The sequence below is a fragment of the Hylobates moloch genome, unplaced genomic scaffold, assembly GCF_009828535.3.
Source record: "Hylobates moloch isolate HMO894 unplaced genomic scaffold, HMol_V3 SCAFFOLD_3, whole genome shotgun sequence".
Taxonomy (NCBI): domain Eukaryota; kingdom Metazoa; phylum Chordata; class Mammalia; order Primates; family Hylobatidae; genus Hylobates; species Hylobates moloch.
In genome coordinates, this window is record NW_026652278.1 from 144,362,497 (window position 1) to 144,388,529 (window position 26,033).

Consider the following 26,033-nt stretch of genomic DNA (forward strand, 5'->3'; position numbering starts at 1 on the left):
CTTTTTTTTTTTTTTGATTTAATAAAGTTTTATTTTTCCAAATGCACAGTTGGTTGGACCTATTCGTGCATCTTCACCAGCAGCTGGAGCATCTCTGCCCTTGGTATTTCTGGTGTAAATTACTTGAGCTCTGTGCTTTGAAACCAGTTTGATAAGTCCTTTACTAAGGAGCTCCTGAAGGGCTGCCCTGGCCAGGAAGCCTCGAATCTTCAGTCTCTCAGAGACCACAGCTGGGGTTATAAGTTTATAGTTGGGAACTTCCTTACAGAGTTTGTCATAGGTAGCTTTGTCAAACAAGACTAAGTTATTCAGCTTGTCCCAAACTTTGCCTTTGGACCACTACTTCTTTTTGGCCTTGCCCCCGGATTTGTTCACTGGGTCTTTGTCTTTCTTGGCCGACTTTCCAGCGTCCTTCTTCTTCTTGTCGTCCTTGGGCGGCATTGCGAAGCTCAGAGAGTAGCAGCAGACACCGCAGCCTCGCCAAGATGTTGGACAAAAAGGCCCACATCTATGAATATACTAAAAGCCATTAAATTATACACTTTAAATGGGTGAATTATATGGTATGTGAATTACAATTCAATGAAGCTTTAAAAAAATCCACAAAACTTCTAAAGTAGGGTGTTAACTGGGATTTTGAGAACTGTGTATCACCTAAAATGGCACACCAAAATTGGCGTGTATGTGCATTTCTGGGTCAATTTCGCTGTATTCTCTGTGATCCCCCTCCTCCTACTACCACCAAAGGTAATCATCACTGTCTGCAGAGCTGAGGCCCCTTCAAGGGCTCACTGTAATGCTTGACTGCGTGGAAAGAATGTGATAAATATTAATGTAATCAAATATGCAGATGCCCAGTTTTTTAAAATAAACATTATTAGCAATCCCTTTGAAACTAGTAACTAACCAAGGAATAGGAGGCAATACTGTTCCCTGCCTTTATTGTTGTAGAAAAAGGAACAGTTGTGAATTCTACTCTCATATGTAAGATTTTTTATTCTAAATTATTATTTGTAATATGGAGACCTAATCACTGTCATATAGCTACTTGCTGGTCATTTTTACATTATTTATACCTTTTAAAACTAAGCTTAATGACTTGGCAGGAAATTAAGTTATGTTATTTGTCAAGTTTCTCAACTTTTAACTGAAAACTTCATGATCAGAAAAAGAACAGGGTCTGGTTACCCCCGCATCAAAAAAATGTACCATATGATTTTTCTCTGAATCATTAGAACTACAAAAAGCAGAGAAATGTCATTGCATGATTTGACTTTGTGGAACCGTATTTTATAGACCCTTCCCTAGGGTAAATACCAAGAGAGGAAAAGTAGTAGGGGCTTGTGGAACTGGACTGTTTTTTTGTTTGTTTGTTTGTTTTTTGCATTTAAAAAAGTTATGATATGTGTTTCAAGCTGCTTGAGACATCTAAGGAAATCAATCATCTCTCTTTCTAACGAGCAAGTGTGTGCTCTCACACTCACGCAAAGCACTTCTCTAAATGTGAACTTTTCATATTGAGGTACCACATGCCCAGTTTCTTCCTAGAATCTATTCTCACTGCGTTCACCATTTGCGTCCCAACACTCCCTCCATCTGATTTGTAGCACTCCCTGTACCTGCCCCGGCTGCGTTGCGCGGAGACTGCACTGGTCGCCTCTCCCCTGGTTAATCCTGCAGTCACTTTCTGGTGATGGAGCTCAGCGGCCCAGCACGAGAGCATGGAAACAGCTGACTGCTGACTCAGAGGGAAAGCAAGCCACCCACGAATCTCATTGCAGCTCGCTGCTGCATCCCTATCCCATAATCCCTTGCCTGGTTTGCTGCAGTCTTTTCAACAGACGCTCAGTGAGAAAAAGATGTCCTGTAAGATCAAGACCGATTGGTGTGAATACTGAAGGGGGTCTTCCACTTGTTAATGACCCAGAAACATTCCTGCCGACTTCCAGCCTTCTCTCATTTCCTCCATTTTTCTCTTCCTCTGTTCTGTGCATGAACCGGCACATCACTACTTAGAGCAGAAGATATGCTGGGCTTCTGATGATGGCTGCACTGCATGGTAGGGAATTTTAACCAGTCTCTTTGCATGGTGCTTCCCAACTTGAGGTGTTAGCAGAAACGTGCGTTGTTCTTTTGGATTGCCGCGTAGCTGCAGCGACAGACTTGGGAGGATTGAATTATTTGCCTCGTTGGTTAGTCTGTTTGTCTTCAGAAATGGGTAGGTCCTAAATGTTCAGAGTATTTAGTATTGTGCCAGGTGGATAACTGATTTCTCCTGCTCTCTCGGTTCTTTTTTCTCCATCTCTCATGGCGATGCTGCATCCTCTGTAGCTGTAAAATAGAGACCCATTCTTTGCTTAAACAAAGGCACCAAATTAACAAGTATGGGGAGAAAGTCATGCAAGATTTTCTTATCAAGTTCTAATGTGATCTGACTAGATTTGTATTTTTACCAGTCTTTATTTTAGTGTGTATCTTGGCTTGTTTTAAATAGAAGAATTTTGCCCCCTGCATCTCTCTGTTGGGTGCAAACATGGAGATGAAATATTTAATTTGCAGTATTTCTTCCTCGCTGCCCCAGGGTGGAGGAGAACGTGCGACCCTCCCCCCACTCTGTCCTCTATTAGAGAACCCTGGGGTTGAGTTCCATGGCTGGCAGTTACCATTGGAAACCCATTCATTCATAATGCATGACTCGACCCTCTGAATTCTGAATGCCATTGAGGGCCAGCAAACAAACGTGTAGGAGATAATTTGGTTTTTTTCTGACAATTTTTTTTTTCCTGCCTTTGAAGTACAGTCAAATCTGGGTGGAGCTCAATGATAGCATTACACAGGAAAAAAAAAAAAAAAAAAATTCTTGGGTTTTGGGTTGGTCCTTAGGTCTGCTTCCTGAAACAGTGGGGATTATTTTTGTGTCAGAGCTTTCTCTACAAGTATGCCCCACCCTGTCATTATTCCTTCTTTTGGGGGGATAGGAGAACAAGTAGCAAGGCTCTTTGTTTTAAATTAAAAATTGAATGTTAATAAATGGATTTCTGAACCAAAAGATAAAATGGTATTTTTGTCTTAAGGAAAAGATAGTTTCAATGTAATAGCTTTCAGAATGAGGTGTTTAAAAGATTGTTTCTCTGGCTTAGATCGTATTACAGCAGTTTTATTCCTTATGAAAATTTGTTTTAAAAGAAGGTTTTAAACTCCAATATATATGTAAGGAGAGCCATTTGTTCACGCAGAATTCTTCAAATGACGTCTTAAGTGTTAGGATTCAGTTCTGCCTAGTGTGAATCTGTTTCCTGATGTCTTTCATTATTTCAGGCAGAAGCTTGAGCCCCACTGTTCCTAACCCACTATAATGTTAAATAATGCACACCCCTCCCGTGCAGCACACAATGAGAAGTTTCATGTGTGCTGTGGTATGAGAAAGCAGCTTTTGGATGCAGAGACATGAGTAGTAACCCTTCCTAAACCTTTAAGTGTTTCTGTCCAATTTTCTCCTAGGAAAACACAAGTGATTTGCATTGGAAAGGTTAAAACACAGCTGAATGTAAAAATTTTCTCTGATAGAACGTGCTGTTTCAAGATATATGAATGCAGCATATATAACCCACACATTTTTTAAAAGAAGACTAAAATCTATACACATTTTTTGCCATAGGTAATACTATAGTCCTGCAATGACTTCATTTTTTTTATTATAACAAAAGCTTCATGGATTTTGTTGCTTGTGAAATAAAGTTAGAACATTCTTTCTTTGTCTTACTAAGAAATGAAAATGTTCTTTATCTGGGTATCCTTAGGCGTTAATTTCTCCATAGTTAGGCCTTTCTTTTATCTCTTTTTATTAGGTAGGAGAAAATCCCAAATATGTAGCAATTTTTAAGACTCCCTTGTGCCTCTTTTAATTATTTCTCTTATAAAACTAAAATTACCCAAATATTTTATGTATTATTGAAATGTGTAGAAGAGAAATACTTTTGAATTTTAAAAAATTTGCTGCCAAATTATTTACTGTCATAGTTTTTTCTTCAAAAAATATGACTTGAATTACTTTTTACTATGGCAAAATGATGATTTGCACATACCTGTGATAGCCTTTTTCTTTAATCTCTGGTGCCATCTCTGTCCCTTTATTACTTATATAAAGGCTTTAGTTCAGAGTAGAATTTGCTCTATTATAGGGTTGGCTATTAGGGTTTTCTGAATATTTTTATTGTGCAGATGGTCTGAATTCAACGGATTAGATTTCCTCATAGAAATTGGAGCTTTAGATTGGACCAGAAAGTGAGAAAATAATGAGCCAAGTATTCAAATAGCATCACTGCAGGAAACAGATTTCTGCTTTTAGTATGCAAATCTTTCTATTCCCTTCTACTTTACCTCTTCGGTCTTCACTTTCTCGACAGCCTCCATTTTTCCATTAAGTGTTTTTTATTATTGTTTTTAAACATTATTAATTTAAGTACTTATTCTAATCAAAAACAGAATTAAATAATGTGCTTCCTATATACCAGGAGCAAACAGGAGGTTCCTATTATGTAGAGCTGTGTCTCTTAGTTCTATTGTGAAATAATTTTCTCTTTTCCCTTCTTGCTAGTTTCTTCCAACCCCTAGAATTGGTACCAGCACCTAGCCCCCTTGCTGACCTCTGCGTTTTTTGTGGTCCCAGAATACTTAGCCTCTTTGTGTAGTCCCCAAGCAAAGCAAGGGAGGAGACCTGGCAAAGTGATGGATGTGGAGAGAGGAGATCCTGAGCATCTTGACTGTCCCAGAGTGCTGTGAGATGAATGTCTATTAGCCTGACCACTTAACATTCCACCACACAGACCCAGCCTAATCTTAACAGTTGGCTGCCAAAGGTGAGGCAATGGCCTTCTTTATATACTAAAGAAAGAGGTAGAGGAAATATGCCTTTAGGATATATCATAAAGACAAGTCAGGGGCTCAGCTTAAAAATCAGCTTCCATTTGGTAAAAACCAATTCATCTGAGGAAGCTGTCATACATCTGACTCTGAAAATAAGGAGAAAATGAACCTTGGAGAGCTTGGACACACCCTGCCTGAAGACAAAAGTTAAAGGGGATGGCTTCTGAATGCCTTCCCCGCAAAACACACACACCCACCCACCCACCCACCCACACACACACACATCATCATCATCATCATCATCATCATCATCATCATCATCATCAGGAAAGACAATGCATCTAGCCTTCTGATTTACAAAATGGCCCATCTGGGATAGAGGCTTGATTTAACTGGAAATGGGTCACCCTGTTTTAATTTCACTAAAGATTGTCCTCTTTTCTTCTAATTGAGACCTCAGTAACAATGCAATTCAATTGCAGGCAAATTATAATAGGCTCAAATTTTAAAAATTAAAAATACCCTTTTCATCATGTTTTAATTTATACCACATGTTCTGGCAGGTACAGGGTAGCATACTGTGATTTATAGATAATCCAAATGGTTCAGGATTTCCTTTCTATAAATGTACCAGAAGATTTGTAATTCCCTGGAAAGCAGATGTTTGCATGCCTGCATGAGAACAATAAAAAATGGGCCGAGCCGGGCACAGTGACTCATGCCTGTAATCCCAGCATTTTAAGAGGCCAAGACTGGTGGATTGCTTGAGCCCAGGAGTTCAAGACCAGCCTGGCCAATATGGTGAAACCCTCTCTCTACTAAAAATACAAAAATTTAGCCGGGTGTGATGGGGCACACCTGTAATCCTAGCTACGCTGGAGGCTGAGGCAGGAGCATCACTTGAACCTGGGAGGTGGAGTTTGTGCTAAGCCGAGATCACACCACTGTACTCTAGCCTGGGAGACAGAGGGAGACTCTGTCTTAGGGAGAGAAAAAAAAGGCATCTTAATAAATAAATCCAACTAAAGTGGCACCAAAGAGAAGCAATAATGCAGGAATGCCATAAAATTAGACTGTAGGAATGTAATTGAGTACCTTTAGGATGACGTATAATCAAATGTATGACCTCTTACCCACAAATCACATGTTAAAATTTTATTTTTCGGTAGAATCTTGGCCTCTGTTACCCTACCACATTCCCTACAACAGGCAGACAAGATTTTGCCAGCTCCCTCCCCTTCTCAAGAACAGTGATTTAACTTTGGCTTTTCTCTGCCATTCTTTCTTCCTCCTCTTCCTCACTGTGGTGTCAGCAATAAAGAGTGTGGATAGTTTTCTGATCTAAATGGTATCATTTGGGATGGGAAATGTGGTCTAAATCTTGCAATTGTGGACATAGGCATTTTTCTCTCATTTCAGCTTCTCCTATCAAGTTCTTTTGCATTTGGTGGTTAATTTCCACCAAATTGTAGGAGATTTGAGAAAGTGAGCCGGGAAAAACACCAGAGATGATGTGAGGGAAGAAACGCTGGAGCTGAATTTTTTTATGCCCAAGGATTTTGTTTTGTGATCATTGAATTGCTTTTCCCACAACAAGCTCTGTTTAGTTGGCAAGCCCCCATTAATAAGGGATTTATGTGCCAACCTTCTTAGGCTTTTTATTTCCATGCATATGTGTCTGTAATTGCCCAATGGTTCTTCTTGCCCAGTGCACAGTTACAGCCGATTTACCAAGACAACAGTATTGCAATAGAGAAAGAGTTTAATAAATGCAGAACCAGCTAAGTGGAAGACTGCACTTTATTACTCAAATCAGACTCCCCCAAAATTCCAAGGCTAGGGTTTTTCAAGGGTAGTTTGGTGGGCAGGGGGCTAGGGAATGGGAAGTGTTGATTGCTTGGGTGAGGGATGAAATCATAGGAGGTCGAAGCTGTCTTCTGGCTGTCTTCACTTCCTGGATGGAATTACAAAACTCGTGGAACCAGTTTACTGGTTTGCGTGGTGCCAGCTGGTCCATCAGAATACAGGGTCTGAACAATACCTTGAACGCCAATCTTAAGTTTTACAATAGTGATGTTTTTTATTTTTTATTTTATTTATTTATTAAACAAAATCCAGACCCTGCACAATACAATAGTGATGTTATCTGTAGGAGCAACTGGGGAGGGTAGGAATCTTGCGACCTGTGGCTACATGGCTCCTTACTGAACCATAATTCTAACCTTGTGGCTGATTTGTTGGTTTTATAAAGGTGGTTTTGATCCTGAGCAAGGAGGGGCTTGTTTCAGGAAAGTTCTGTTATCATTCCTATTTTAAAGTTAAACTATAAACTAAATTGCTCCCAAAGTTAGTTCGGCCTACATCTAGGAATAAACAAGGACAGCATGGAGGTTAGAAGCAAGATGGAGTCACCTCTTCAGATTCCTTTCACTGTCGTAATTTTTCTATGCCAGATTTTTCTCACTGTCATAATTTTTGTGAAGGCGCTTTCATGTACTCAATAGTTCTGTTTCTTTTTCTGCATCTATGAACATGTTAAAATATATCACTAATGTTTACCCTCTGGATGATGGCTTATGTTGCTAAGCATTAGACTATCACATGGGAGGCTGGGCGCGGTGGTTCATGCCTGTAATCCCAGCACTTTGGGAGGCTGAAACGAGAGGATCACTTGAGCCCAAGAGTCCGAAATCAGCTGTGCAACATAGTGGGCCCCTTCTCTACAAAAATACAAAAATTAGCTGGGCGTGGTGGTGCCCACTTGTGGTCCCAGCTACTTGGGAGGCTGAGGTGGGACTCTTGAGCCTCAGAGGTGGAGGTTGCAGTGAGCTGTGAGCATGTCACTGCACTGCAGCATGAGTGACAGAGAGAGACACTGTCTCAAAAAGAAAAAAAAAAAAAAAAAAAACTATCACATAGGGAAGCAGGTAATGTCCAAGGTTAAGTGCAAACATTCAGATGACTGGCAACAACCATACTCTTTATCATGGAATTCAGCAAGTGCTGCTCTTTGCTGCTGCTGTGAATAAGTCCGTTTCCATGTTATATTTCGCTAGTTTGATTCATTCAAAAGATAATGTCTACTATGTACCAGGACACTTCTAGGTACTGGAACTGCTGCAGTGAATAATCAGATGCAAATCTGTGCCCTTGTGGGCTTTACATTCTAGGGGGAGGGCGGAGACAATATCCAAATTATATAAATTACGTAGTATTTCGGAAAGCTTAGTTCCAGCTGCTATAACAAAAATGCCATAGATTGGATGACTTAAACAAAAAGAATGTATTGTCTCACAGTTCTAGAGGTTAGGAAATCTGAGATCAGGGTTACCCCCATGGTGGGTTCTAGTGAGGCCCTCTTCTGGCTTTATAGGCAGATGGCCCACATGGCAGAGAGCGGACAGAGTGGGAAAGAGTCTCCCTCTTATCTCCTCTTACAGGGGCACTAATCCCATCATAAGGGCTCCTACCTTCATGACCTAATCACCTCCCAAAGGCCTCACCTCCTGATCCCATCACATTGGGGGTTAGGGCTTCAACATATGAATTTGGGAGGGACACAGACATGGAGTCTATAACAGGAGAAAAACCTAGCAAGGACTGGGGATAGCGGTGCTAGGTAACTGATGGCAATATGCAATTTTGAACAGAATGGTCAGATTGAGCAGGTGACACTGAGCTGGACAAAGGGGAGTGAGCTTCTTTGTAAGAGGTCTTGCTGTTTGTTTTCCACAAACAGGGAACCTCAGCTAGTCTTCCATATGAAAACTCTTTTTGGCTAAGGTCAATATCAAACTAATGTTGACCATTTGTATTATTTTAAAGTGGTTCTTTCTGCCTTTGCTACCATTTCCTTTCTACTGGCTTTTTGTCAATGTGTCTGATGTTACTTCCTACATCCAAAAGCATTCAAGCTTCTTTACAGGCAAAGTCCACCCCAGGCATGTTTTCACACGGATCCCTTCACAGCTCAGTTGCAGTGAGCTGCAACTCTCCAGCATATAGAAGAGCAGTTCTATATTCTGATCTCTTTCATTATAGTGCACTGACTTCCACTGGTTATGTGGGTAAGAAGCGTCTCTGACAATTTAGAAAACAAGATGGGGAAAGGAGACCAACAAAGCATCTATATAAAACATTTGTTGCTTTTTTAATCAAGGAGACCAGAAACTGTGGTAGTGCCCCAACTCTTTGATTGAAGGCTGTTGTATATTGAGTGTATTCCTCATTACATATTCGGACTGATTCAGACTTCCCACGGTGCTTATTAGCTCATTCTGTGCTTCAGTTCTTCTGAGCACATAGTCGCATTAGGAGTAGTCAAATGTTCTTCCTAGTGTGGGTATCCAGGGAAGGATCATTATCCTGGCAAATTTGAGGATCTTTGGGGATTGGAAACCTTTTGTGTTGATTTTTGGAGTTCTAAAAATCTAGATGCCTTCAACAGGTCACTTGTGACAGATCTGTGATACTGTCATGATTTTAAATTAGTGTTAATGAGTAAACTTAATTAATTTACCATGCAAATTAACAATACTACAATATAGAGACTTGCTCTCACCCACTACAATAATTATCATAAAGTTAGAATGAAATGTTTTCATTTTTGGCTTTAGAGCATAAAATATTGGCTCAAGAAACTTCATTTTGTCAACGTATATCATTTGATTAAAACAAATTTTTTCTTGCCAAAAATACAAAATTCTAAGGTTAAAAAAAAAAAAGGAATGAAGTCCAATATGATGCCTTCTGTCTGCTTTTTTCAATGCCCAGCATGGCTCTGATTATTTCAAAGGGTACTATGAAAAATTTCAAAAGCTATTCAAAATAAAATTATTTTTAACTGATTTTGATGGACAAGTTTTTTTTTGTTTTTTTTTTTTTTAAGACGGAGTCTCGCTCTGTCCCCCAGGCTAGAGTGCAGTGGTGCGTCTTGGCTCACTGCAAGCTCCACCTCCTGGGTTCACGCCATTCTCCTGCCTCAGCCTCCCAAGTAGCTGGGGCTACAGGCGCCTGCCGCCACGCCTGGCTAATTTTTTGTATTTTTAGTAGAGACGGGGTTTCACCGTGTTAGCCAGGATGGTCTTGATCTCCTGACCTCATGATCCATCCACCTCGGCCTCCCAAAGTCCTGGGATTACAGGCGTAAGCCACCGCGCCTGGCCAGTTTAACATCTTTTTAAAGAAAATATGGAACACTTCACAAATTTGCATGCCATTCTTGCTTAGGGGCAATATTTTCTGTATCATTCAAATTTTAGTGCTGCAAAAGTGAGCACTCATCATTTTTACAAGTTACACACACACACACACTCTCTCTAGTGAAGTGTTAAACTTACGTCATCGATTTATCAGATAAGGCAGAAAACTTGAAATCTGACCTTTCTGATTCACTGATTTTACTGAATGACCTTGGGCCAGTCATTTAAACCCTCAGGGTTGGTTTTGATTAAGACAGATAAGTCCATTCCTCCCCTAGTCTGATGTCATAGGGATGTGGTTAAGAAAACACACAGGCTGTCAACATTTTGAGCCCCTGAGAGATGAGCTACTTTAGAGAGACACTCTATGGAAAGTCTAGCAGATAATGATAGCTGATTGGATGTCATACCTATACCATTTAACTATGCAGTGAGTTCTGTCTGAATGTGACACTCTTGTGTAGCAGGTGCTTCACAAGGTTCTATATGTTATTTTATTTTATTATTTTATTTTGAGCCAGAGTCTCACTCTGTCACCCAGGCTGGAGTGCAGGGGTACAATAATGGCTCATTGCAGCCTTGACCTCCCGAGCTGAAGCAATCCTCCCACCTCAGCCTCCTGAGCAGCTGGGACTATGTATGTGTGTCACCATGCCTGGGTAATTTTTGAGTTTTTTTTTTTTTTTTTTTTTTTTGAGACGGAGTCTGACTCTGTCACCAGGCTGGAGTGCAGAGGCGCGATCTCGGCTCACTGCAACCTCTGTCTCCCAGGTTCAAGTGATTCTCCTGCCTCAGCCTGCTGAGTAGCTGGGACTACAGGTGTGCACCACCACGCCCAGCTAATTTTTATATTTTTGGTAGAGATGGGGTTTTACCATGTTGGCCAGGATGGTCTGGATCTCTTGACCTGGTGATCTGCCCACCTCAACCTCCCAAAGTGCTGGGATTACAGGTGTGAGCCACTGTGCCTGACCTTTTTTTTTTTTTTTTTTTGTATTTTTTTGTAGAGATGGGGATTCACCATGTTGCCCAGGCTGATCTTGAACTCCTGGGCTCAAGTGATCTGTTCACCCGAACTCCCAAAGTGCTGGGATTACAGGCGTGAGAGACGACGCCCAGCCTGTTTTTAAAATCATATCTTTAATAAACTTATCTAAAAGGTATAGAGTTGGAAAATGGGTGTGTCATGTTTGTAACTATACTCACATATAAACAGCAGAATTTTCTGGATTTTTTTTTTTTTTTTTTTTGGCTAGTCAAGTGAAGCGGTGGGAGTGGAGAAGGAGCAACAAAATCTGTAACTGGTTGTGATCAGTTACCTGTAAATACCACTGCACTTAGACCAGCCAGCAGCCGAATTTTCCTAATAAAAGTTGATATGCTTTTTAAAAATTTGGTGACTTGGTAGGAAGGAGAACTATTATTTATATTTGGAAAAGAATGTTTTCTTTAGAAAGTGTGGAAGTGTTGCTTTGGTAAATATGGAGTATTTCCAAGCTTTAAAAACAGGCACCAGGCCAAGTTAAAGTGTCATATGTAAACCAAGCTTCTGTAGTGCAGCCTTTTTAAAACACAAGGTCAAGGGCGGTGTTGTGGTTTAAGTAGTGAAAAGGCCATGGGTTTTAGAGACATATACTCCTTGGGTTTGCATTCTGGTAAACTTCTTGACTGAGCCTCTGTTTTGCTTCTTCTAATCTGTAGAATAAGAATAGTAGTATGACCCCTCATGCCTGCAATCCCAGCACTTTGGGAGGCTGAGGCGGGTGGATCATGAGGTCAGGAGATCGAGACCATCCTGGCTAACATGGTGAAACCCCGTCTCTACTAAAAAAATACAAAAAATTAGCCGGGCGTGGTGGCGGGCACCTGTAGTCCCAGCTACTGGGGAGGCTGAGGCAGGAGAATGTCGTGAATCTGGGAGGCGGAGCTTACAGTGAGCCGAGATCGTGCCACTGCACTCCAGCCTGGGTGACAAAGCGAGACTCCATCTCAAAAAATAATAGTAATAATAAAGAATAAAGAATAATAGTATGACTTCCTGCCTAGGGTCATATTAAATATTAAACCTCTTTCCCTTCCTTCCTTCCTTCCTTCCTTCTTCCTTCCTTCCTTCCTTCTCTCTCTTTCTTTTTCTTTTCCTTCCTTTTTTCTTTCTTTTCTTTCTTCCCTTTCTTTCTTTCGTAACCACCCAACAGGTTCACCTTACCTGCTGCCTAGATAGAGCCAATTTATCATGACGGGGATTGCAATGGACAAAGAGTAATTCACTCACAGCCAGCTGTGCAGGAGACCAGAGTTTTATTATTATTCAAACCAGTCTCTCTGAGCATTCGGGATCAGAGTTTTTAAAGATAATTTAGCAGGTAGGGGCTGGGGAAGTGGGGAGTGCTGATTGGTCAGGTTGGAGATGGAATCATAGAGGAGTCAAAGTGAGGTTTTCTTGCTGTCTTCTGTTCCTGGGTGGGATCACGGAGCTTGTTGAGCCAGATTACTGGTCTGGGTGGTGTCAGCTGATCCACTGAGTGCAGGCTCTGCAAAACATCTCAAGCACTGATCTTTGGTTTTACAATAGTGTTGTTATCCCGAAGAGCAATTTAGGGAGGTTCAGACTCTTGCAGCCAGAGGCTGCATGGCCCCTAAACCTTAATTTCTAATCTTGTAGTTAATTTGTTAGACCTACAAAGGCAGACTTGTCCTCAGGCAAGAAGGGGTCTTTTTGGAAAAGGGCTATTATCAATTTTGTTTCAGAGTCAAACTATAAGCTCAATTCCTTCCCAAGGTTAGTTTAACCTATGCCCGGGAATGAACAAGGACAGCTTAAAAGTTAGAAACAAGATGGAGTCGGTTAGGTCTGATCTCTTTCACTGCCATAATTTTCTCAGTTATAGTTTTTGCAAAGGCAGTTTCACTTTCTCTCTCTCTTTTATTTTCTTTTTGGTAAAGAGTATTTCCAAAGGGAGTTAGAGGGCTCTGGACACCTTACCAAATATTTAGAAAATGAAGAGGTAAATTTTAGCTCAGCCTTGGTTTATGCAGTTGGTGTAGAAGCCAGGAATTCTTTAAGGTGGTAAAAGGAGCTGTGTTTTGTGTTGTAACTTTTTCCTCTTTTGTGCTCTCAAACTCTCTGCTGTCTTCTCTTTCTCTGTTGCCCTCTTCTAATTCTCCTTTCTTGGCATGATCCCTAACATTGTGAAACCTTCTCTGAATTAATTCACTTCACCAGATCTTTCAAATGCTCAGACATGAATACCAACAGATATTTCTTCTAAATTATAGGAAATACCTCTGGCCTTTGTCCCTGCCCCATAGCAAATATATTTTAGTTTCAAATCTATAAACCTTTAGTCCTGAAGAAAACACTCTGAACCATATACAAAGTTTTTAATTAAAATTCTAATTATCACCCACATGCATATTAATAGCATGTAGGGGAGGAAAAACTTTTCTTCTGCCCTCCTAGAGTATGTGCCTAGGGTCTATAAATTAAAGTGACAAAAGACAGATTAACAGGAGAAAAAGGCATACACTTTTTTTGATACTATTTTTAATTTTACATTATCAAGGGCTTCACAACCTCCTCTTTGGGTTTTATATACCATTTTGACAAAGGACAATATATTGCGGAGAACTGCCTAGACGAAAGAAAGAGGGGTTTGGACTCCTGGGGCAGTAAACTGTAGGAAATGTATGGTAGATAAGGTTTGTTTAGTAAGATCATTTTGCAAGATCATCTCCATGCAGTCTTCAGTGTTTAAGAGACTTCTCTTCCTGGCTCGGGAGAGAGAGGCACCTTTACAAATGGAAATTTCCTTTACAAAAGAGAAATTTATGCCCTGCTTGTAGGCAGATGGGGAAGGGCAGAGAGGTCCTCTTCTGTCTGTTCTTTCTATATAGCTTTCAGCTCAAAATAATCCTTATATCAAAGTGACATATTTTGATGTGACACAGTCCAACCTCTTCAACTACAATAGTTGGAAAAACATATTCCATTTCAATAAGAATATAAAAGGTAAATACATGTTTAAATATAGTCATGGCTAAAGGCATAAGCAGACATAGCTATATAAAGTATTTATCCCCTTAGTTACCACTACTTTGAAACCCAGCGAGCATACCTCTTTGTACAACATGCCCTCTTTTAATTTGTTTTGTTTGCATGGCGAACATGTGAGGATTTTATTGATTTACAAAACAAACAACAGGGAGCTCACTGTACTTGTACAGCAATAAGGGTTGGCTTATTGGTCATTTTGAGGTCACTGACATTGACTTCTACCTTTATTTATTTATTTATTTTTATTTTTATTTTTTTTGAGATGGAGTCTCACTGCACTCACCCAGGCTGGAGTGCAGTGGCACGATCTCAGCTCACTGCAACCTCTGCCTCCTGGCTTCAGGTGATTCTCCTGCCTCAGCCTCCTGAGTAGCTCAGACAACAGGCACATGCCACCACCCCCAGCTAATTTTTTGTATTTTTAGTAGAGACGGGGTTTCACTGTGTTAGCCACGATGGTCTAGATCTCTTGACCTTGTGATCTGCCCACCTCAGCCTCCCAAAGTGCTAGGATTACAGGCATGAGCCACCACACCCGGCCGACTTCTGCCTTTATTTATAACACAATGCTTATGGTGAAAGAGCCAGTGATTGACTTGTACCTACAGATCATTATATGTTTTTCTGTTTTGATTTTCTGTCTGACAGCAGCAGCGTGCAGGGTCAAAGACAGCTGGCCCCCCATGTCAGTGGTCTAGGATGGCCAGTGAAGGCACCAACATCCCAAGTCCTGTGGTGCGCCAGATTGACAAGCAGTTTCTGATTTGCAGTATATGCCTGGAACGGTACAAGAATCCCAAGGTTCTCCCCTGTCTGCACACTTTCTGCGAGAGGTAAGCCTCCTTTGTGCTTGGAGAAGGGAGTTTCACAGGCTGACCTCTTACAACCTACTGCAGGATTCTTTCCCAGAATTCTACAATTACCTTTGAGAGAAAACTAATCTCTTGTGCTTCTGCCAGACATTAAAAAACAGAATCATGAGTTGCAAATAATTTACTTTATTTCAAACCATTATAAGCGGGAGAAAGCAATCCAGTGACTACTGATTCATTTACACAAGAGATGGAGCATTAAATAAGAATGTTAAGTTGAAAAATCTTTTAAAACTTCCCTTTGTTCTTTGTGAAACAATTTTTGTCCACAGCAGATCCCTACAGAGGGTCTTTGAGAGTCAATTAAAAAAACCTATCATTTCCTCCCATATAACAAATCAGGTAAAACATCTGCATACATGAGTGGTTACTTCAAAGGGTATAGCTTCTTTTCCAAAGATTCCTCAGACACATACTAATGTCACATTTGAATGCTATGATGTTTTAGATAAAGAAAAAAAATATATATATTGAATAAATTACCTGACTATGTAATTTGCTGCATGTGAAAACCGACTTCCTTATTTATCTTCTTGATAGAGTGTTTGTTTTTGGAGAGGGGCATTAATCAGTTATCAAAATATACTTTACCCCATTGTTTAACTTACCATGTAAGCAATTAAGCATAAGTTTGTTAGTAATTAGTTTATCTTACTTATAAATATTTCCCTAGTAAAGCTATGTATCTTTCTTAAAAATAAATATGGTAATTGTGTTTTATAACATTCTGTTAAGTACATTTTTATCATTATTTAATATACATACTTAAAATGCTTTACTTCCTATGATAGAACTGGAAATCAGTATTTCAAATGGCTTCAAATCTATGCTGATTACACAAATATCTGATTTAACATGTCTTTATTATCTGATTGACCATTTTTTGAGTTGATTTACTTTGCAAGCTTCAATTGCAAGAGAATAACCATATCCTTCATGGTGGTGATGGATGGAAGGAGAAGGTAGATTTGTTACTAGTAGTTGTGGCTTTTTTTGTTTGTTTTGGGTTGTTGTGGGGTTTTGTGTGTGTGCGTGTGCTTGTGTATATGGGTTTTGGTTTGTTTTAGTGGTGGTATATAGGGCACTTTTTATTTTATTCATTTTATACTTTGGCTTAAGTGCTTGGTAATTCATATTACAAAATAATTAGAGCGTGATTCCTCCATCCCCTTAATGGGTGCACCTAAAACATGAATACCAGCTAATCGTCCATGTGTCCCTGGGCACACATGGTAAGATCATTACCTGATGTGCAGCAGTCGGCATAGCTTGGCAGACACTCTCTATAGAAGTGCATTCAGAGCCACTCAGTCTGAACTTGGCAGAATTGCCCCATATCCCAGTATTCAGTGTCCAGCCTGCCTATTGTTTGGGTCCTACTTCCTCACTCTGACAGGTGAGAAGCAACACTCTGGCTGCCCTAGGTCTGCCCCTGCTATCTTCTTTGGGGGTCTAGCCCAACCCACTTCCACTCCCCACCCAGTGACTGGTGGTGGAGATTTGTGAGATCCTGCTACAGCAAGTCCTTACACAATGCTCTGTGTTAAAATTGTTCCAGCCTCATGCATGTTGAGATGATTTCCTCTTCTTTATTTTTTATTTTATTTTATTTTTTATTTTGAGACAGAGTCTCACTCTGTCACCCAGGCTGGAGTGCAGTGGCGCGATCTCAGCTCACTGCAAGCTCTGCCTCGCGGGTTCACGCCATTCTCCTCCCTCAGCCTCCTGAGTAGCTGGGACTACAGGCGCCCACCACCATGGCCGGCTAATTTTTTGTATTTTTAGTAGAGACGAGGTTTCACTGTGTTAGCCAGGATGGTCTTGATCTCCTGACCTGGTGATCCACCCGCCTTGGCCTCCCAAAGTGCTGGGATTACAGGCGTGAGCCACTGCACCCGGCCAGATTTCCTCTTCTTTTATTTTTTATTTTATTTATATTTATTAATTTATTTATTTTGAGACAGGATCTCACTCTGTCACCCAGTCTAGAGTGGCACAATCACAGTTCACTGCAGCCTCAATTTCCCAGGCTCCAGAGATCTTCCCACTTCAACTTCTTGAGTAGTTGGGACCACAGGTGCACACCACCATGCCTGACTATAGAGACAGGGTTTCTCCATGTTGCCCAGGCTGGTCTCAAACTCCTGAGCTCAAGCAATCCAACTACCTCAGCCTCCCAAAGTGTTGGGCTTACAGGTGTGAGCCCCTGCTTCCAGCCGAGAAGATTTCTGTTTGAAGGTATTGAAGGTGCTGGCAACTTTCCTTAAAATGGGATTTTTATTTTATTTTATTTTATTTATTTATTTATTTTTTAGATGGAGTCTTGCTTTGTCGCCAGGCTGGAGTGCAGTGGCGTGATCTCAGCTCACCACAACTTCCGCCTCCTGGGTTAAGTGATTCTCCTGCCTCAGCCTCCCGAGTAGCTGGGACTGCAGGCATGCGCCACTATGCCCAGCTAATTTTTGTATTTTTAGTAGAGACAGGGTTTCGCCATGTTGGCCAGGATGGTCTCGATCTCTCGACCTCGTGATCTGCCCACATCAGCCTCCCAAAGTGCAGGGATTACAGGCATGAGCCACTGCACCCGGTGGGGAAATTTTTGTTTATGCAGAGACAAAACCTTACAGCTTGCCTCACTGTCAGGAGAGTGAGCTCTAGGACCCCCATGTTCAGCCTCTGCTGGACATTCATACTGGCTACTCAGTGAGCACCTTACAGTCACTCTTTTTTTTTTTTTTTTTTTGAGACGGAGGCTCGCTCTGTCGCCCAGACTGGAATGCCGTGGCGCGATCTTGGCTCACTGCAAGCCCCACCTCCCGGGTTCACGCCATTCTCCTGCCTCAGCCTCCCGAGTAGGTGAGACTACAGGTGCCCGCCACCACGCCCGGATAATTTTTTTTTTTTTTTTGTATTTTTAGTAGAGACGGGGTTTCACCGTGTTAGCCAGGATGGTCTCGATCTCCCGCCCTCGTGATCCACCCACCTTGGCCTCCCAGAGTGCTGGCATTACAGGCATGAGCCACCACGCCCAGCCCTTACAGTCATTCTTATCCCACATCTTCCAAAACAGCATCAAAGGGCTTGAAGGAGAGCAAAGCCAGACACAACTGCTGGCCCCTTGGAACTCACAGCCTAGTGAAGGAGCCAGTCACTAACCCCCTAATTGCTCAGACTAACGTGAAATTAAACCAGTGACAAGTGCTGTACAGCAGAAGTACACAGGAAACAATATAATAGAGAAATTTGCCCTCATCAAGGAAGGCTTCCTTGCAAAAGTGATGATTACACAGAAACCCCAATGATGAGTAAAAATTAACTAAACAAAGGGGAGTGAATAGAATTTCAGGTAATGTGCAAAGGTGCTATAGTGGGAGGTTGCTATAGTGAGTGAGAGGTGCTACAGTGAGAGGGTTATTCAACACTGGGGAAGAACTTAAATAAGTCCACTGTGGCTGGTATGCAGCAAATGAGGGGAAGAGACATATGGCTAGGCCATATGAGATGTGTAATCCATGTTGCCATATATGGATTTTTGTCTTTGTTGTAAGAGCAGTGGAAGTGGAAACCATGGCAGGGCTTTCATCTCAGATGGTGTGGGAGGGAGATTTAAATGGCTAGCTTTGAGTTTTGAGAAGGTCACTCTGGTTGCAATGTGGAGAATTGTTAGAGGGTACAAAGATGGTAATATAGCAGGGGATGAAGAGAACTGGAGAGGTTAGAAAGATATGTAGGCATTTGGACATGCTTTGGTAATGAGTTGGATGTGGGAAATGAAGGACAGTAAGGGAGTTACTATTTTAAGAATGACTCCTAGTTTCTGGTTTGTTTAAATAAATGGATAGTGGTGCTATTCATCATGAATGGGAGAGGATACAGTCTGGGGGCAGATCATGGGTTTGGTTTTGTTCATGTTGAGTTTTAGGACCTGCAAGACATCTAAGAAAAGATGTCAAGAAGTCAGTTAATGAGGCTCAAAGGAGATGTCTGTGGGAAGAAATCTAATTTTGGGAGCCTTATGCTTGTAGCCACACATGTGATGTGAATATAATATTCCAGAAAGAGAAGAGGTCTCATGATGAATGGAACCTTGAGTAACTCAAAACTGTATTGACTCAGAAAAGATAAAGCAGACAGGAGAACCATGTGAGTGTGGTGTCATAAAGTCAAGGGAAGAGAAATTTTTCAATAAAAAGGAAGGTGAGCAGAGCAATAGTCAAGCTTAATGGTACTTCCCAGAAGTCTAGTAAGATAAAATTGAAAAACATCTGCTGGATTCAGACGTCATTAATGACCTTAGCAAAAGCTGTTTCATGTCTGGTTTGGTTCAGGGCTAGCTACCTCTGTGACACAGACAAGATCAATGAATGTCTCTGATGTCAGGTCTATTCATCTGCAAAATAAGGGGAATGGGGCTAGGTTGGTGTGTTTTGAATTGTTTGGCTAGGTACTGGAAAAAATTGTATAGTCTAATTATTGAGAGCTTAGATTATGGCGTCAAACTGCCTGTGTTTGAATTTGTACTCTGCCCCTGACCAGCTAAGTATCCTGGACAAGTACCCTGGCCTGTCTCTGTCCGTTGCATCATGTGTCTTAAGGAATCATAACAGTACCTATCTCATAGGCTCATTGGAAGTACTTGGAATTCGATGAGCAGCATATGTGTGAGTCATTATTAGTGACACATTTCTTTAACTAAATGAGTTAAGTTGATACCTGTTGAGTAGAGACAAGGAGAAGAGATGGTATGGCTCTGACTCTGGGTGTCCCATCCTTGCTTCAAGCAAACATTTCCATTTTGATGTGTTTTTCATATCTCATTATGATTTTGTACGTAAGAAGAATTTTATTGCTAACAAAAATATTTGATGTGTTTCTTCCAATTTCAAAGTCCACACATTTGTGAGCCCACTGCTAGATATTGTGGGCCAGTGCTTCTCAAACTTTAACATGTATGCAAATCACATGGGGAGCTGACTCAGCAGGTGTTGGATAGGGTCTAAGATTCTGCATTTCTACCAAATGCACCCCCCAGGGAGGCTGACGCTGCTCATCCATGGACCACACTTTGTGTGCCAAGGCGCTAGGAAACACTACAAAAGTCAATGACATTTTTTACTTCCTTGACCATAATCATTTGCCTGATTAGTGTGAGTACAGCTTACCTGTTGGTTTCTGAAATATTATTTTCCTAGTAAAGGAGACTGGGATGGGAGTTTCTGCCAAATACCTTGTGTAGTCACTGAGAACACGTATGGTACCTGCGAGAAGTGGAGGTTCTGCACTGTGCTAAGCTCTCCACCTCTGCTTCTGCAACAGGTGTCTGCAGAACTACATTCCTGCCCACAGTTTAACCCTCTCCTGCCCAGTGTGCCGCCAGACCTCCATCCTGCCCGAGAAAGGGGTGGCCGCGCTCCAGAACAATTTCTTCATCACAAACCTGATGGATGTGCTGCAGCGAACTCCAGGCAGCAACGTTGAGGAGTCTTCCATCCTGGAGACAGTCACTGCTGTGGCTGCGGGAAAGCCTCTGTCTTGCCCAAACCACGATGGGAATGTAAGTGGCTCGGATGGCAGATACTGCCCGGGAGCATGACTACTGTGGCCTTGGGGAGGCTTTGGGCACATCAGAGATTACACATTGAAACAGAACTCCATCTGGAAAAATGAGTAATTAAAAAAGATTTTTACCAGCCCTCAGACTACTTTACCTGCTCACTTTCTTTGAGCAGAACTATTTAAATAACGAAATCAATCTCCACTGTGTCTCCTTCACACATATTTTTGGCATCCCCAGGACAGCAAACCAGTAGCTATTTGCAAGCTGACCTACATAAACATCTGTGTAATAAATTATGGATATAGATTTAACAATGGATAAGTTCTGTAAGTTGAGAATGATTATTAAAATGTTAATTAGAGTTCTTTATTTTTCTTGGGAGGGAAATTTTCTCATGCTACATTAGACCGTATTCCTTCTTAATAGATAGAATTTGAAGCTATGTGAATCCCTGATAGTAGATTATAGATTATGAATTCCAAACATATTTCTTGCTACTAGTGAGTACAATAACTGTTAGAAGCTCAGGAGGACCTGTGGGTACCATCAAGTAGCTGATTCACAATGGCTATGTAACCTGAAGAGGCAGCATGGTGCAGTGTCTAAGGACATTGGCTTTGGAGTCAGGCTGCCTGATTCAAATCCCGCTCTTAAACTTATCCCCTGTGCCAGCTTCGGCAAGTTTATTAAACTCTCTGTGTCTCATTTCCTTATCAGTTAAAAAAAAGGTAATAATAGTATTTACCATGTAGAGTATTGGAAGAATTAACTGTTCAAATCATGTAAATCATATAGTAGGATCTTGATAAATGTCAGCTTTAAAATTTTTTCATTAGTGACTTTATAGTCATCTCATTTGTATATTGGTCACTTCAAAAGTATTTGAAACTGCTTAAAACAAAAGGCCCAGGTATAATAAAACCACTAAGACAAGCAAGCAATCATTAGAGCAAAGTAATTCTTATTAGCCACACTACTGTTTATTTACCTCATCTCCCAGCATTCTCTCTGCACGCTGTGCTGGAGCTTCACCAGCCTCCTAGAACCTGCCAAATGGTTTCCTTCCTCAGGGCCTGGCCGTTCTGTTCCTTCTGCCTGGGTTGCTCTTTGTTCCCTCTTTATGTGGCGAGCTCATTCTCTTCCTTGAAGTCTCACTGAAAATTTCTCCTGCACACAGCAGCCTTCTCCACCTGTACCATCTAACACAGGCTGCCTCTTAGAGCTGGTTACCCTCCATCATGTCCCTGCTTTCTTTCCTCCCTGGTGCTCACTGTGGTCTGCTTGCCATCAGCTGTGTATTTGTGTACTTATTAGTCCTGGCTTTCCCTCTAGAATGTGAGCTCTGGGAGGGCAAGTACCTGTCATTAGACCCCTAGCACTGAGGGCAGTGTCTTATACATAGAAATCAATACCTATTTGTTGAACAAATTTGCCAGACACTGTATTTGGCTCCTTAAACCCCCCTCTGCAAAGTAGTTGTTGGTTACTTTCAGTTTATAGATGAAGAAACTGAGGCTGGAACAGTTTAAGTCACAAAGCTTTCTGGGCACATCGTAAAAGCTAGCCCTGGAGGAAATAGCATCCTGAGCTTTCTGGTAGCCAAAACAAGAGAAGGACACCATGGCTTACACATCTGTAATAATTTAATTGACAGCACACACCAGGCTATTAATAACTATCAGTTTTCCATGCATTTTATGCCAAGGGAAATTGATCATCTAAATTTTGTAAAAAGAACTTTTAAATGCTGCCTTTGAAAGCAGTTTGAGTATTTTCCCCATGACCACTTCTCACACTGGCACTTAGTGAATGCTGAGGCTGTCTTTGCCTGGAGCTTGCACTCCAAATACTAGTTCTGGGAAGTATTTCTATCAGGTGTAAGAGTGCCCCTTAAAATGAGGCTCTCTGGAGATGTGACTTGATAGAGGAGTAAAGTCTTAGAAACATTAGGTTGTTTTGTTTTTAATGGATTTTTTAGTTTTTGTTTTTGTTTCTGAGATGGGGTCTTGATCTGTCATCCAGGCTGGAGTGTAGTGGCACGATCATGGCTCACTGAATCCTCGACCTCCTGGCTTAAGCGATCTTCCCACCTCAGTCCCGTCCTCTGCCCCAGTATCTGGGACTATAGGTGCATGCCACCACGCCCAGCTAATTTTTGTATTTTCTGTAGAGACAGGGTCTCACTATGTTGCCAAGACTGGTCTCAAACTCCTGGGCTCAAGTGATTCGCCTGCCTTGGCCTCCCAAACTGCTGAAATTACAGGTATGCGCCACTGTGCCCGGCCAAGCTAATATTTCTGTCATTATTTCTCATTCTACATGACAGCCCCTTCATATCCCAAATTTACACCAGTGTCTATAGTAGGACTCCTGATGTTTCTAAGGGCCAGACATGGTGGCTCATGCCTGTAATCCCAGCACTTTGGGAGGCTGAGGCAAGCCAATCGCTTGAGCCTAGGAGTTTGAGACCTGACTGGGCAACATAGCGAAACCCCACCTCTACCAAAAATAAAAAAATCAGCTGGGCATGATGGGGGTGCACCTGTAGTCCCAGCTACTCAGAAGCTGGGTAGGCGGATCCTGTGGGCCCAGATGTTGAGGCTGCAGTGAGCCATGATTGCGCCTCTGCACTCCAACCTGGGCGACAGAGCAAGACTCTGTCTCACAAAAAAAAAAAAAATTAAGAAAAAAAACGTTACCCCCATAAGTAAAGTGAGAATGTCATGAAATTCAGGCAACAGCCTATAGCTCAAGGAAGAGGCTAGAACACGGAGACAGCGGAGGTGAGGGTGGGACACAGGTGGGCCTGAAAAGATAGATGGGGAGAGATTGGGACCAGCTGTGAATATCATTAAGAACATGTTTGACGTTAATTTCTTAAATTGCAAAAGCATCAAAGCCTTCTGAACAGGAGATAGGTATTTTATTGACATTTTGGAGGAATGGGGTGGCAGACACTAAAGGCTGGGAAACCAATTATGAGTTTACTGAATTGTCCAAATGAGAGATAAGAGGTGGAACTAGAATAGCATCAATGGGCCTGGGGCAGACAGCGTGAATTTCAGAGAAAAGAACTCTTTGACTCAAGAATCTGCCTCCCACAAATAAAAAGACATGTGCCAAAGTCTGTTAAGCTAAGCTATTAGATCGTGAGAACTTTAGCAACTAAAATTAATCTTATACTAGGTCACAAAGAAAATACCACTATATTTTCCCATTGTGTAAACCAAGTTCCTGCCCTACAATGTACTAAAATTACATTAGTAACACATGTTTATGGGGAAAAAACAAATCTCCTTTAAAAGTTAATAATTATTTAATCAAAGAAATAATAGAAAATAATAGAAATAATAGAAAATTGGACTATTTACAAAATATTGGAAGTGGAAACTTTTTCTATCCAATGCGTAGGGTCAAATCTCTACCCAGGAAATTTTATGGGTTTAAGTATTTTCCTTTATTTAAAAAGAATTCCAGCCTGGGCAACATAGTGAGTCCTCATCTCTACAAAAAAATCAAAACATGAGGCTGAGCACGGAGGCTCATACCTGTAATCTCAGCACTTTGGGAGGCCGAGACAGGTGGATCACCTGAGGTCAGGAGTTCGAGACCAGCCTGGCCAACATGGTAAAACTCTGTCTCTATTAAAAATACAAAAATTAGCTGGGTGTGGTGGCACATGCCTGTAGTCACAGCTACTCAGGAGGCTGAGGCAGGAGAATTGTTTGAACCTGGGAAGCAGAGATTGCAGTGAGCCAAGATCGTGCCACTGCACTCCAGCTTGGGCAACAGAGTGAGACTCTGTCTCAAAAAAAAAAAAAAAAAAAAAAAGGGTGGGGGCGGAGCAGGAGGATTGCTTGAGCCCAGAAGGTCAAGGCAGCAATGAGCTGTGATCACGCCAAAGTACTCCTGCTTGGGTGACAAAGCGAGACCCTGCCCCAACCCCTACCCCCCCAAAAAAGAATTCAACTCAAGTTAGAAAAAGAGTAATAAAATAAACATATGGAACAGACACAAAGAAAGAAAAGAACAGAAATAAATATCTATACGTAGTATAGTATGTTTATTAAATACATAGTATATATATTTCTGCATTGTCGGAAAAGCTAGAAAGGTCTCCCATTTCATTTGTGATACGCTTATAACCCTGATACCAAAACCTAATGAAGATAGAACAAAAAGAAAATCATTAGTAGCCTAATTTATGACATTGGATGTAAAATTATTAATTAAAATACCCCAGCAAATTCCTTTTTTTTTTTTTTTTTTTTTTGCTGGGTCTCACTCTGTCACCAAGGCTAGAGTGCAGTGGCACTATCTATCATGGTTCACTGTAACCTCCAACTCCAGGGCTCAAGTGATACCCCTGCCTCAGCCTCCAGAGTAGCTGGGGCTACAGGAGCATGCTACCGTGTCTGGCTAATTCTTTAAGTTTTTGTTGAGACAAGGTCTTATGTTGCCCAGGCTGGTTGCAAACTCCTGGCCTCAAGGGATCCTCCCACCTGGACCTCCCAAAGTGCTAGGATTACAGGCATGAGCCACTATGTCCAGCCCCCCAGCAAATTTTTTTTTTTTTTTTTTTTTTGAGATGGACTCTTACTCTGTTGCCCAGGCTGGAGTGCAGTGGTGCAATCTTGGCTGACTACAAGCTCCGCTTCCCGGGTTCACGCCATTCTCCTGCCTCAGCCTCCCGAGTAGCTGGGACTACAGACGCCCGCCACCACACTCAGCTAATTTTTTGTATTTTTAGTAGAGACGGGGTTTCACCGTGTTAGCCAGGGTGGTCTCAATCTCCTGACCTTGTGATCTGCCCGCCTCGGCCTCCCAAAATGCTGGGATTACAGGTGTGAGCCACCATGCCCAGCCTGCAAATTCTTAGTATGTAAAAGCACTTACAAATTAAGAAAAATATGAGCATCATAAAAGAAAATGAGCAAACAACTCAGAAAATCCACAGAGGATATATAAATGCCTAAAAATCATATATGGAAAAATGTCAAGCTTCACAGATAATCAATTCTTCTCAAATTAACTACAAATTTTTTAAAAGGTAGTAACCAGCGCTCTTGAGGGTATGTATGGTGAGACATTCTCATATGCTGTGGGTGGAAAGGTAAATTGCTCTTCAGAAAGTTTACGTCAATTTGACAAAATATAATGAGTGTTTTACACAACCTCTCATCTTTTAATCCAGTAATTCCATCAGTGGAAATATTTCTAAGGAAATAGCTAGAGCGGAAGATAAAGATAAAAAATTGGAAAAAATCTAAATTTGCAACATTAGGGGACAAGAATGCTTGGCAAATTAGCAGCATGTGCCCTAAATCATTCTATTGTTTGATTATAGATTATAGAAGTTCACTGCTGCTGTTTTGAAACAGAAGTCTTCATTGCATATTCAAGCCAAATGCATGCAATGTTCCAGATAAATTGCTGCAGTTAGTTGCTGTGAGTAGATCTTTAAAAACAACCCAAGCATCTGA

At 41.3% G+C, this 26,033-nt stretch overlaps 1 protein-coding gene and 2 pseudogenes across 9 annotated transcripts in view; 1 reads left to right on the top strand and 2 right to left on the bottom strand.

Annotated features, from left to right (window-relative positions):
* Nucleotides 1–26,033, top strand: part of TRIM2 (tripartite motif containing 2) — a 131,960-nt gene that overhangs the window by 52,518 nt on the left and 53,409 nt on the right. For 3 of the 9 annotated variants that reach the window (XM_032148399.2, XM_032148392.2, XM_032148414.2), the window contains exons 2-3: nucleotides 14,770–14,954; nucleotides 20,310–20,547. In XM_032148399.2, coding sequence (XP_032004290.1) covers nucleotides 14,770–14,954; nucleotides 20,310–20,547 — 423 coding nt within the window. Of the gene's footprint in view, nucleotides 1–1,822; nucleotides 2,060–2,105; nucleotides 2,219–14,769; nucleotides 14,955–20,309; nucleotides 20,548–26,033 lie in introns of those variants that run through there. The other 6 variants (XM_032148396.2, XM_032148419.2, XM_032148407.2 and 3 more) reach the window with 5 other exon arrangements.
* On the bottom strand, nucleotides 4–499 carry LOC116465321 (small ribosomal subunit protein eS25-like; annotated as a pseudogene).
* LOC116466162 (U6 spliceosomal RNA) lies at nucleotides 10,051–10,145 on the bottom strand (annotated as a pseudogene).